General features: G+C 47.2%; 1 protein-coding gene across 3 annotated transcripts; it reads right to left on the bottom strand.

The window, feature by feature from the left end:
- Positions 1 to 946: 946 nt before the first annotated feature.
- Positions 947 to 11,575, bottom strand: LOC102560956 (acyl-coenzyme A thioesterase 1). 3 transcript variants are annotated; one of them, XM_059722937.1, is made up of 4 exons: positions 11,020 to 11,575; positions 6,276 to 6,478; positions 5,267 to 5,408; positions 947 to 1,423 (listed from the first exon to the last, which is right to left on the bottom strand). In XM_059722937.1, the coding sequence occupies exons 1-4, from the start codon at positions 11,552 to 11,554 to the stop codon at positions 1,356 to 1,358; spliced, it is 948 nt and encodes a 315-aa protein (XP_059578920.1). In that variant the 5' UTR covers positions 11,555 to 11,575; the 3' UTR covers positions 947 to 1,355. The 3 variants fall into 3 exon arrangements, with proteins under 3 accessions (XP_059578920.1, XP_059578921.1, XP_019352067.2); XM_059722938.1 differs by lacking the exon at positions 5,267 to 5,408; XM_019496522.2 differs by lacking the exon at positions 947 to 1,423 and having other exon boundaries at positions 1,454 to 5,408.
- Between the last annotated feature and the right edge of the window lie 830 nt (positions 11,576 to 12,405).

The following is a 12,405-nucleotide window of genomic DNA, read 5'->3' as shown; positions in this document are numbered from 1 at the left end:
CACGGCTCTGGCTGGGATCTGTGGGGTGAGGCGGGACCAGGATGACAGCACTATGAGGGGCTCACCATTGCATTCACTGGTAAGGCCTGGAGGCGCTGGGTTGTGGGCAGGGTGCTGCTCTGGTCTCGTGGCTGCCCTCTCTCCTCACGAAGGCCCAGGGCGCTGTGCTTGTACATGAACAGCACAAAGCCAGCCTAACAGTGGCCACAGCCCAGTGTAGTTGCCTGCTGGCTAGTCCCCCTGACAATCACACAGTAAGACACGCTGGTGCTGCTGGAGCCCTGAGTGCATCCACTCACCCCACGCAGGAACCCAGGCCCCTGTGGCCAGGGGGGTGCAGGGCTTGGCCAGACCCAAGGCTGTGTGGGCTACAACACAAATTCTACTGATCTGAGCTTCATGGTCACTCCCTTGTCTGCCTGGATTTTCAGGCAGCTGAAGATGCTCTCCCAAGGAAAAGCCCCAGAGGGCAGAGCCCCAGCCCTATGCCATGATATTCAAAGCACTTGAGAACTGTTTTCTAACACAGGGATACAGTACCTAAATCTGCAAGTACAGAGGTATCCCCAGAAATATCAGCCATTGCCCACTGCAACATTGATGGAGAAAATGCAAAAACTAGGGAACTTCACTTGGATCACACCCTCATCCTCTGATATTGTAGAAAGCAATTAGATTTGTATAAGGAGGGAGGAGCTGGAGAGCAGGAGACAGTCCATAACTGAAAACTGCTGATGTAGTGTTACCTGAATCTGAAGATACAGGAGAACAAACTTGCTCTAAGAATCCCTGTTCATCTTACAAGTTTCAGGATACTAATTACTATTTCCTTGCTGACTAGTTTAGCAGTATGTTTGTTACAGGACTGTGGGCAGAGTATCTACAATTTCTTCCTCCCCCAAACTTTTGTTTTCAGTAAGAAATTCATATCACACTTAAGCAATGCTATTTTTTACTTCAAAATTTTATTTAAATCAATCTTTGAAAATATCACAGTCTAAGATTTAAAAAAATTGCAAATAATAAACAACATTGTTCACACAGATCAACTCAACCTCAACCCAAAACACAAACACAGCTTTTGCTACTAGTTTGCTCCCAGAAGGAGGTACATTCAATAATGTGGATTATTTATTATTGGCTGCATAGGATTGGCTGATAATGACATCTTGGGATCGATCCCGCTCCCTTTGAAGTCAACAGGAGCAGGTTAGGGTAGTCTTCTCAGCCCAGTGCAAAGGCTGCAGCATAACCATTCCATTAAAAGAGTGGCTTTTTGGAACAATGTTTGTGTTCTAGGATTAACTTTGCTGTCATTACATGCAAAATTAATGATTTAATTAATAATTAAATTATTATTTAGTGAGAGTTCTGCTTGAAATTCTGTGGGAGTTTGCTTGAGTAAGGACTGCAGAATCAGAGCCTAAAAATAAAAAAGGCATCAAATATGTCGTCAGTCAGACACTCTTTGTTGTAAGGCATATATTAAATGCATCAAAGTGGTATTCCCCATGTAGGGAATGGACATACAATTTGCAGAGGAAAAATACATTTTAGATTTTGAGTTTCGTTGTAAATTTATAAATTTCTAGCGCAAAAGCCAGGTCTACATGCTGCAGACAATTTTGCCTGTGTTCTTTGGCCACTGTTCGCCTTTTCTTTGTGAGGTGTATTTACATAATCAAATTAAGGTATTAAGTGCTTTTTAGTTTTCTTCTTCCCAAATCCCTTTGTCGAACCTGAATAATAATACTTTTTAAAACAAATGAACTATTTGGAAAGGAAAACTAAAGTAGAACGTTTCAGCCAGAAATTCTAATGCAGTAGTAATCATTTAATAAAATAAAGTGCTTTACTAAACATTTGCTGTATATTTTTCTGAAATACTTAAAATGCATTTAGAGAAATTAACCCTGTGAACAGTGAGGGTTCTTAAACCACCGGCTTTGTATTACAGTTGTTGACACTGGCTTCTTTAACATCCAGTGAACAAGAATAAATGCATAATAAACTTTACTTGAAAATAGGAAGATAAATAATTCCTCATTTAGGAAATGATTTGCTTGTTAACCCAGCTGTTTGGTTAGACATGTTCCTGCTTAATTGTCGCAGCATGTTTGGGAGTATACTGGGCTCTACAAGCCTGCGCTGGGAAGCTGCAGTCTTGGCTGATAATAGATTTGTAAGAGGACACAATGGAGATGCAGTATGCAAGTACTCGGACCACCAGGCTGGCAAGAAGCACTCCACAACCACTCTAGCAGACTGCAGGCAGGTACATACAAGACAGACAGTTGGGGAGCACAAGGAAATGGAACCTGGGGACAAACCCACCACTGATGTGCTCATCAGTGCTGGCTACAGGCCTGTGTTTCTGTCACAGAGCTCTGCCTGCTAGGCCCATTTGACCTCAACCAACAGGGAGAGAGCAACTGAGGATGGCTGTAAAAATGCTACAGGTGGTGTGAGCACGACTGAGTTTGTGCCAAGTCTATGGAGTGTTACGGAATGCAGAGTGAAGTTAATGAGCACCACACACAAAAAGCAGAAAGGAGGAAGGAGGGCCCCCACGATGCTAAACAGAAGTCAAGGTCACAAGCTGAAGCTCCATTTTCTCCTGGACAGCCTGAAAATAGGGACCCCGAAAGGGGAATTTTGTCTTGCAGTGGTGCTAAGGAATTAGATCTCTAGCACAGCCATCCTTGTACTCCCTCTCCTCCCCACCCCCCACCCCAAAAAGAGAAAGAATTTAAAGCAGAAACTGTAGTTCTTTTCCATCAAAATAATAGAAAGAAGAGGCCTCAGGCCAGCATACCTCTGAATGCAATGACAATAACCTGGCAGCTATAGGCCTAATTACTTTAATCCAGGGGATGACAATTATTTGGGCTGAAGGGCCACTTAAGGAGTTTTGATGAACTGTCATGGGCCAGGTCAGCACCTCTCCCGCTTCCAACAGCTCACAAAAATTCCCTAAGTGGCTATTCTCTGCCCTCAGCCAGGTGGCTGAGATGAGGCCATGGGTAGGAAGGGAGTGGAATCTGGGACCAGGATGGGCAGGCAGGCCTAGGTCCTGGATCTTGGGGCAGTGACAGCATGGGGCTGGGGGCCAGGGAAGAGCTGTGATCCACACCCTGTACACCCTTGCCTGTGGAACTGGTGCCTGTTGCTCTGCCCCAGGCCCTAGCTCCACACTATCACCACCCTGTAATCCTGCCTCATGATCCCGGCTCCACCTGCCCATCCTGGATGCCTCTCCTTGCCTGCCTGCAGCACCATCCCATCTGCCCAGCTGCACGGTCTGCCTGAATGGGTCCCACCCCCAGCACTGGGTGTAGGGCAGATGGAGCGGGGTGCCCAGGCAGCGGGGCTGGAAGGAGCTGCTGCCACTGGGGTTGCCAGGAAGTGAGTTTGGCTGCTGTGCTGCCCCAGCCCTACTGCATGCCCAGGGCTGGCAGGACTGGCCACACACACCACGGCTCTACAGGATTGAGAGACCCACCACAGGCCAGATGAAATCCCTTGGTGAGCCAGTTCTGGCCCGAGGGCCATATTTTGCCTATCCCTGCTCTATCTCTTCATAACTATGAAAATTAACCCAGGAATCTTTTATTTTTGGTTAGTTAAGTCTTCAACTTGGTTGATACTATTTGGTGACAGCCTTTTAAAAAGTTACAGCTCAACTGGCAGCTGTAGGCCAGGCCTCCCAACCTGTTCACCTGCTCCTCAGCTGCTTTCCCAGCACTGACTGTTAGCGCCAGCTATTAAGTGTCCAATGGCCACTGACTGTTATGATCCATCAGTGGTAAATTCTAAAAGAACAGGATTTCTCAGCTCCGTAATTGAACTACAGGTGTTTCTAGTGTAAGATAGGCAATTAGAAGATTGAAGAGGGAAAGAGAAATATTAATGCATATAATAAAAACACATTCAACTGGGCTATCTAGAGCTATCACATTCACTTGCCAAGTAAAATCTATTAGCCTGATATGCTAAGGCACCTTAGATCCAGACAAATCCCTCCTGAAAATACCAGACAGGGCTGCAAGTGCCCTCTACACCCCTTCTCCTTGTCCAGCACAGAAGGTATTGCTTTGTCTTTACAACTGGGAGTGTAAAGAGCTATTGGAAGTGCTTCTTGAAAGTCAATGTCCAACACTGAGGTATTGCACAAACATAACACCGGGGCTGCACCCCTAGTAAAACTGATAGAAGAAACCTTTCCAAAGTAGGCAGAGCAAAGAGTCACAATTATAAAAAGGAGTGCTCTATGGAGATGCATGTAGAGGAAGACATCTGGGAAGAGAGCTAGATTTCAATCTCAAGGTGGAAGGCAAAATAGCCAGTTTGCAAGTTCAAGTTGTTTTCTAGAGTTCTGATCCAAGCTCATTGTCCTGAGCTGCCATCATTCTTCTAGGTGCAGACTAATGTGCTTGACTGCCATCCTTTGCAGGTCCAACCAAGCTACTGGGCTCTGTGGCTCTTAAATGCTGCAAGGCAGACTTCTATTGCTCACTTTGGATAGTAATTCTAGTCTACGTTGAACTTGGTATCAGAAATATTTTACAAACCTACAGCCTAGTTTGCCAGTGTTTCAATTCTCCCTTGTATTCCTAGTTACGGCTCCTTTGACAGCTCCCTCCAACCACCAAAAGAGACGACTCTACTTATTAGCATTTATTCATGTCACTGAGTTATAATTTGGCTAAGCTGTCCATAGGGAATCTTTCAATCTTTCCTTCCAAGCTAGTCCCTCCTGTCCTCTAAGTCACTTCGGAGGCTCAATACTCAGCATCCTGTGATTTGGCAGCAGCTTCCAGGTTCTGAAGTACTTATCCCAAATGCAAGCGCAGGAACTTCTGAATCTTCCACCAGGAGTCTTCCTGAGCATAAGCGTGTGCTCTGCTCTCCCCACCACCAAGAACAGGCACCCTGAGAACACGATCTATGGCTACCAGGCAAAATGGGGTTGAGGGGGGATCGATTTGGTGGCCTGCTCCTGGATAACTCAAGAGTGTAAAGTTGTCTTTCCCATGATGGCGTAGGCGCTCAATTGCCAGTTCAGCATATAACGAGCTCTTCCAGTTACGGTCAGCCTCTCCGACCACCAAGAGGAAATGACCCTCTGCTTTTTCTATGGGGATGCAGCAATGGGAATTGGCTGGATCCCTTGGGTCATCCAGTGCTTCAAAGATGTCAAACACACCATTCTCAGAAACAATGACCTTGCTCATGTCAAAGCGCAGTGCGGGCAGTGTCTTCTCACCATAATGAAGGTCAGTGACTGTGTGGAAGCTACAGCCAGAGATACAGACAGCAGCTACCACCTCTGGCAGGTAGGTGATCATGGAGAATGCCAATTCTGCCCCTTTCCCTGTTCCAATCACTCCGATTCCTGGCCCTTTCACCTTTAGACAAGGAGTACAGAGATGAAAGGAAAAAGGGTATGTATTAATAAGACTTGCCTTAAATTTCTTGGGAGTGTTTTCTTTCAAACATACTAGACAAATTGCCAATATCTGTTGGAAAGCTAGTCTGGACCCACGACCATGGGTCATGATATCCCATTTGTTCTGTGTTTTATTTTTCAAGAGAGTAAAAAATGTACCACCTCCAATCAAAAAGGTGCCACAGGCTCTTGTATTCCAAGCATTTAAAGTCCAGCCACTCAGACCCAACCCATGTAGCTACTGCATATTTTAATGCAAACTGCCTCTTTCAGAATAAACAGAGGGAAATTTAAATATATTCCACTTGTTCAAGACCTACATAAGAAGGCTGCCCCAGCAGAAACACCTCTTTAAACTGATAGGGATTATTTAGTCCTGAACTCCCTTTTACTTGCAGGAACAGTCCTGGACACACACTGGAAGGGATCTCTTGATTTCACTCTGCTGCTACTGAGACAATTATGTCATATAATTCCTTTTATAAACTAATGCAGGTCCATCAAAAAAAAGGAGTTGGGTTTTTTGTCTACACTACCCCCCTTGAAGGCTTTTCCAGAACCTTACTACTTTAATGGTCAGAAACCTTTTGATGTCCAAATTAAGCTTATTCATTCTCAGAAGTCACTCAGTCCTATGCTTTCCTTCACTATTGGGACTCAAAGCATCACTAGTAGATGGCTAACAGAAGCAGCCATTTCCTGGACTGCCAAGGCAATTTGAGTATTGTCTCTTCTTCCACCTAAACTGCCTTTATATGGCAATCCTTTTTTCCACTGTTCACAGCCAAAAGAATTGATCTACATGCATTTTTCTTATTACACTCACCTTTGGGTGATGCTGCAGAAATCTAACTGCCTCCTCAAAGTATTGAAAGTTCAAATCTTTCATGACCCTGGGCAGATCTTCAAAGTCAAAATATGGCAGGGAAAGAGCAGCAAAGCCACGATTAGCTAGAAGACTAGCTCGGTACTCAGTCAACCCCCCTTCATCACCAAACATATCGATCACTCCTGGAAAGGGTCCATCCCCTACAAAAAAGATAACAAATGTTATCAAGCCAGAATCCTAGAGAAATGCAAACTATAGTGGACATAGTAAGTTTTCTATCATTGTTAATAATTATTCTTTTCAAGGTAGAATATTGCTAGTGACAGCAGTATATTTTCCCTCTATAGCTATATGGAGTACCTGCACAAACTAAGAACAGACCTCATCTACTGCTAAAACAAAGAAAACCTCAACCTACTTTTCAAATCCTTTGATCTGCCATTTTAAGGAAGCAGGTCATACTCTAAACCAACTCTCCTCAACCTTATGGCTTGCAGGAAATATGTAGCCACTGAGACATTCCAATATTGCTCTTAGCCACAGGAAATTCTGCTTTCCGTGGATGTTTCTTTGGGTTCACAGGGACAGCTGCGTATGATATTGCCAGAGTCTATTTTTTTGCTCAGTATGGTTGCCCATGGGACAGTCAAAGCAATGTCATTTCAGAGTGGCATATATTTATTTTCCAGTGATGTTGCCAACACAGTAGATAGATATCCGCCTAGAAGGCTTAAGGACACTTCCTTCCTTCCTGTTTTGTGTCCTGGTGACAAGGTATTTAGCAGATTTTGCAGATTTGTGAAGAACACTGAAACAACCATATCTGTGCTTCTCAGAGATTTAATCTTGCAAGTTTGCTGATGGGCCATCAGATGTCACTGTTGATCCGCTCAAACCCCCGATCATTCCAACTATCCAGAGGCAAGGATTTTTTTGGCAATATCTTTTATTGGACCAAATGTATAGTTGGCAGAGTCATCAGACAAGCTTTCAGACACAAAACTGCCTCTCTTCGGGTCTGGGAAAGAAGCAGACACAGCTTGAGCTAAATAACAGACAGAAAATAGCATGTGTATAATTCCACATTTAAATGAAAACCCTTTGCCTAAAGGAATGGAGAAGGGCTGTAAAGTAGTAGCAAATATAGTGCAAAACAAAATGGCAGTTAGTTAACCTAACTAGTGGAAGAGCAAAAGGCCATTCAAGAGGGAAAAGGGAATGGCCTCTCCAATATTTCTTGGACCATCAGGGCTATATCATCATTCCAGCCCAGCTCAACTATCCGAACATTTGGGGGAAAGAGCATTCCAGGCTTTTTGGGTAAAGGCATATTAACTTTAGCAAGAGTTTAATACTGATTCTGATGGAAGAAAAGGCCTCTTGGCTTGTGATTTTGGAAACAGAAGCTTTGAACAAGATGTTTCAGACTGTGGAACAGGGAAGCCCCATTGCTTGAGAATATTTTTAATTAAGCAGAGCACTGGAAATACACTGAAAGAGAGTGAACTAGCTGCGTTAATTGCTTTTCTTAATTTTTTATTTCTAGAATTCCAATAAATTGCAATGTTTCTCAGTTCTCAAGTTAAAGTTTGCAATTCCATTGGGGAATAGGAGGGGAGCAAAAACATTAAGCCTGAATACATTTTCTATTATAAAATATCATGATTAAGTTTCATACTTTACTTAAACAAAAAATACAAGGCTTAAAAAAAATACTCAGTTACTTATCACTGCTGAAACCAAAAACATTCAGGCAAGTGAAGGTGCTCAAATCATTGGCGTCTATAGAATTTAATATTTAGCTAAAAAAAAATAAAAAAAAAATTTAAAGTTCTTATGAAGATAACCTTCCAAATCTGCAGTCAAACCTGCCTCAATCTGTAGAGACAGGCACAGGCCAGCATCTCTCCTGTAATACACAGCATTGAATGAAATTGACTTGATGGTTTTACTGCTATTGTGAACTCAACAAGTGGGTGGGAAAGACAAGAATTACATAAGCTTCACCCTGCTATGGCTTGAGAAGTCCAATGGCTCCAGTATACATGCTCCAAACAAGAAACACCTCTTATAGTACATATTTGGAATCATACTTCAGTCATTCCATTTTTATTTTGAGCAGTTTGCATTTCAGATTCTTGGCTTGATGTACAGACTCTTCATTTTCTTGCTGAAACCAGGAAATCTACGATGGAAACGTTGAAATTGAACAGTCCCCTAAGAAAATTACCATTGCTTATCCACCCTCTGGACTTCCCAGTAGGCTTGTAGCAGACTGGTTTGCAGAGGCTTGCCCCAGGCTGCACACCTCAGGCTGTAGCCCTCTCCTGGCTGGCAGGGACTACAGCCCAGCTGCAGCAATACTAGACCAAGAATTCTCTCAGGGTCTGACAGAAGACCCAGGGCTGTAAGGATGGAGGCAACAATCCTGAGACCAGGACAGGAAATGAGAGAGAGAGAGGAAGAGAAGAGAAAAAAGGTTGCACTGTGGTGCTAAGGGAGCAGCGCAAAGCTGACAGCATCTTCTCAAGGTCTGGAAAGAGACCCCAGGACAGTGAGTCACCCCTTTATGAACTGTGAAAACCTGTTTGAGCTAAACAAAACTCCCTGAACCTGCTATAAGGCTCTCTGAAGGATCATTTTTACTCTACACTGCAGACCTACAGATGCCACCAAGCTGGGTAGAAAATCCAAGTATGTCTTTGAGGGTGGAATTTCACTTTGGGCAAAATAGCATGATTTCTAAGTTGAAGAAATGGTGCTGACTTAGACCTTGATGGACTTTGAATCTGGCCTTCTCTTAGTCTCTCCATCTACTTTGGACTTTGCATCAGTAGCTCAGTTAACAGAAGATATTGATTCAAGTCCCAGTTCAGCAAACTGGGACATGAATTTAACTCCTGCTGACATCAGTGGGAATAAAATAAGTTTAAGTGTTCTGCTGAATCAGGACCTTACATTATACATTAACATAAAATACAGAGAGCACCCACTCAAAACAAATCTCATTGCATGAGACTTGTAGAAGTTTACCTTGTAGCTTGAATGCGGAATTGGGTTTTAAGTAAAGTAACTTTGCAATAGAATAACTTGCCATACTGGTATCTCACAAGAGGCAAAGGCACAAGAACCCAAGGCTCCATTACTTCAAGTTTTGCACTTAAAAGGGGAAAAGCCTCCTACTCAAATTCTGGTTTTGTCAAGAATGGGGGTATACACGTACTTGCTAGTCTGCTTGCTTATGCATTCTGCTGGGGAGTGGGGATATCTTTTGAGACTGAAAATACTAGAATCAATGGATGATTTGTCACCAGCTTTCAAGGTAGAACTAAGAGTGTTTTCTTCATGCTGTAAGATATTGACAAGACTTCCTATAATTTAATCTGCACTTCTGCTTTTGGGAGCTCCAGCTGATTGTCCTCCAAGTTATGGGGAATTCTAGACACAGAGAGGGGTCAGCTGATCTATAATCATCACTTGTTCTGTTGTACATGATTAATCATCCTCTGCTTCCAGCTGTCTTATTACAAGCATCTAAGATGCACAGTATCATTACTTACGTTACATGCCGGTGATTGGTGGTTTTGTGTGTTATGTTTTTTTCTATGCATTTAATTACTGTTCTATTTGTGCCTACTTGCATTCTCTCCTCTGTGTATTTTCCTGTTTTCTGCATGCAGGAATCCCCCGTGGCTGTGTTCCTATTTATTAATTATACTCTGTATTGTTTATGTGCCTTCTATTTCTTAAAATTAGTGTTGCTCAATCCCCTGGCCCACAGGCTACATCTGGCTCACAGAGCCATGTCATCTTGCCTGCAGGTCTCCTCATGGGTTTGGAAACCTGATGGTAGGGAAGCAGTAGCAACCAAAAACTGCTGCGGCTCTCCAGCCATCAAATTTCCAAGCCCCATTTGTCCGGATCAGCTCCAGCTGGGCCACCCCTATGCAAAAAGATTGGCCCTGCTACTGTGCAGCTGGATCAAGCCAGGGCCCAATGAAGCCATGAGGGAATGGGTCTTGCAGCAGTGCAGGATCAGGCCCCAGCCAGGCCAACACCCTGTACCAGACTGGATCCAGTCTGCAGATGGACCTGGTAGAGTGCACCAGGCCCATAGCCAAAAAAGCCAGACACCAGTTTGCAATTGTTCTTTTTGATCAAGCATGACCACTTTGGAGCCGGTCCAGAGCTCCCTGCTTCGCAGTCGCAAGCTGTGACCTAGTGACTCCCCTCCCCTTTAAAAACACAGTCAGACAAACCCATGCTGGGGCTCACTGGTGACCAGCTAATCACTTACTGTGCACTCCCACAGCTCCCCTCGGACCAAAGCGGGGCACTCTCAACCTTTCACATAAGCCGGCCAGGCACTGACTGCCATGGCTTCCCTGGACCAAGGTAGGGCCTCGTGCCTTGTATTGTGTCAGGACTGACAGTCATTTTACAAAGAGGTTAGACTATGGATTTGCATAGGATGGGTTGGAGCAGGGTGGTCCTGCCTCAGGCAGAGGGGCTGTCAGGAGTCCCTTGCAGCCAGGAAACGGTGGCTCTGCGCTTTCACTTCTCTCCTGACTCCAGGAGACAAAACAAGGGAGTGACAGTCTCGGGGGGACTAGCAGGAGCAAGGAGGAGGATCCCTCGGTGAGGTCCCTGGTGTCTCCTCTGAGCTCACCCAGCTACGCCCCTCTCAGCACCCCGGGGTGGCTGTGCCCCCGCCCCCCACCTCCGCGCCCCCGGCCCTCACCGGCGGGCAGGAAGAGGCTGCCGCGGACGCGGCCCTCCTTGAGGCGGACCCTGCGCACGCCGGGCGCCGTGAAGCAGCGCTCGAGGCGGGCGCGGGCGAGCAGGGGCCCGGGCAGGGCGCCGGCCGGGCTGTGGCCGTCGTGCAGCAGCAGGTCGACGCAGAGCGGGCGCAGGCCGCGCGGCACGAGTCGCCGGTAGGGCGGCTCCAGCGCGGCCGGCGCTAGGCTCCAGAAGAGCCCCATGGGCTCCAGGCCGCGGAAATCGCCGCCCAGCGCCGCAGCCCGCGCCAGCTCCAGCCGCCCGCCCGCGTCCGCCTCGTAGTGGGCGCACGACGCGAAGAGGCTGCCGCCCAGCTCCGCCGTCGCCAGCGCCCGCAGCGTCACCGCCTGCCGCGGACTCAGCCCCAGCGCCCGCGTCTCCACCGCCTCGTCCGCCAGCCCCGCCGCAGGGTGCACCGCCAGCGTGGCTGCCCCGCGCCAGCCCCGCGACACGGCCCGCGCCGCCGCCGCCGCGCTGCACAGCCCGCCCGCCGCCATGGCCGCACCAGGCAGCCTCTGCCGAGCGCCCAGTGAGGTGGCGGCCCGGCCCCGCCCCGCCCCGCCCCGGCCAGGCAGCCTCAATCGAGCGCGGGCGGGCCGAGGGCAGCGTCGCCTGCCTGGTGTATCGTAATGGCTGTATCGGTGCCATCGCTTCAACCCTCTGCCACGCGCAAGCAAGAAATAATAGTAAAATTGCTCAAAAAGTACGATCATTTTTGAGGCAGCCAGTGTACGACCCGAGCCCCTCTCGGGGACTCTGAGCTGACTTTTGTGGGTGCTGCTCGCCTCAAAGAAAGCTTCAACTTCGGTGACCCGGTTCGCACTCGCTGCAGTGAGCAAAGCAACAGAAATAAGACGTGTTTGCATGTGTTTCAGCAAATATAATGCTGAGCTCCCAGTACGATTGCTTCATATTTAGGTCCTGGCAGGGCTGGCCGAGAGAGGGGGGAGGGTGCTGCGGTGCCGCTCCCAGCCCACCTCCCTCACTCCTGGCAGCGGCGAGGAGGGCGCACCGCAGTGCAACACAGTGGCCCCTTCACAACACGACACAACAGTCCTCCAGCAGCTGCAGGGGAGGGGAGTCGGAGCAGGGGGTAGCTGGTGTCTAGGAAAGACCAGTCCTCCCCCTGAGCCTGGTGCCCAGTGCGGATGCCAGGGGAGCAGATTTCAGGTGGGGATAGGGTCTCCCGTGAGGGTAGTGTCACCCTGGACTATGCACTGCCTAGGGGTAGGCTCAACCGGTTGCTCCCTGTCAGGTGAGGGGGTTAGATCCTTAGCACCCTCTGATGGCAGCAAGCCACTGTGTCCCCAGGCTTTGTGGCCCTTGCAAGTGAAAGTGCGACAAGGCC

This window comes from Alligator mississippiensis, chromosome 2 (genome assembly GCF_030867095.1).
Source record: "Alligator mississippiensis isolate rAllMis1 chromosome 2, rAllMis1, whole genome shotgun sequence".
NCBI classification, from domain to species: domain Eukaryota; kingdom Metazoa; phylum Chordata; order Crocodylia; family Alligatoridae; genus Alligator; species Alligator mississippiensis.
Note: the sequence above shows the minus strand (reverse complement) of the source record. Positions and strands in the feature narration are given on the sequence as shown.

Excerpts from the sequence above, each read along its gene's own strand:
- LOC102560956 (XM_019496522.2), bottom strand. The coding sequence starts at position 11,554 with ATGGCGGCGGGCGGGCTGTGCAGCGCGGCGGCGGCGGCGCGGGCCGTG. Across the intron at positions 6,479-11,019 it reads CAGCCTCTTCCTGCCCGCCG|GGGATGGACCCTTTCCAGGA; the intron begins GTGAGGGCCGGG and ends TCTTTTTTGTAG. Across the intron at positions 5,409-6,275 it reads TTCTGCAGCATCACCCAAAG|GTGAAAGGGCCAGGAATCGG; the intron begins GTGAGTGTAATA and ends CCTTGTCTAAAG.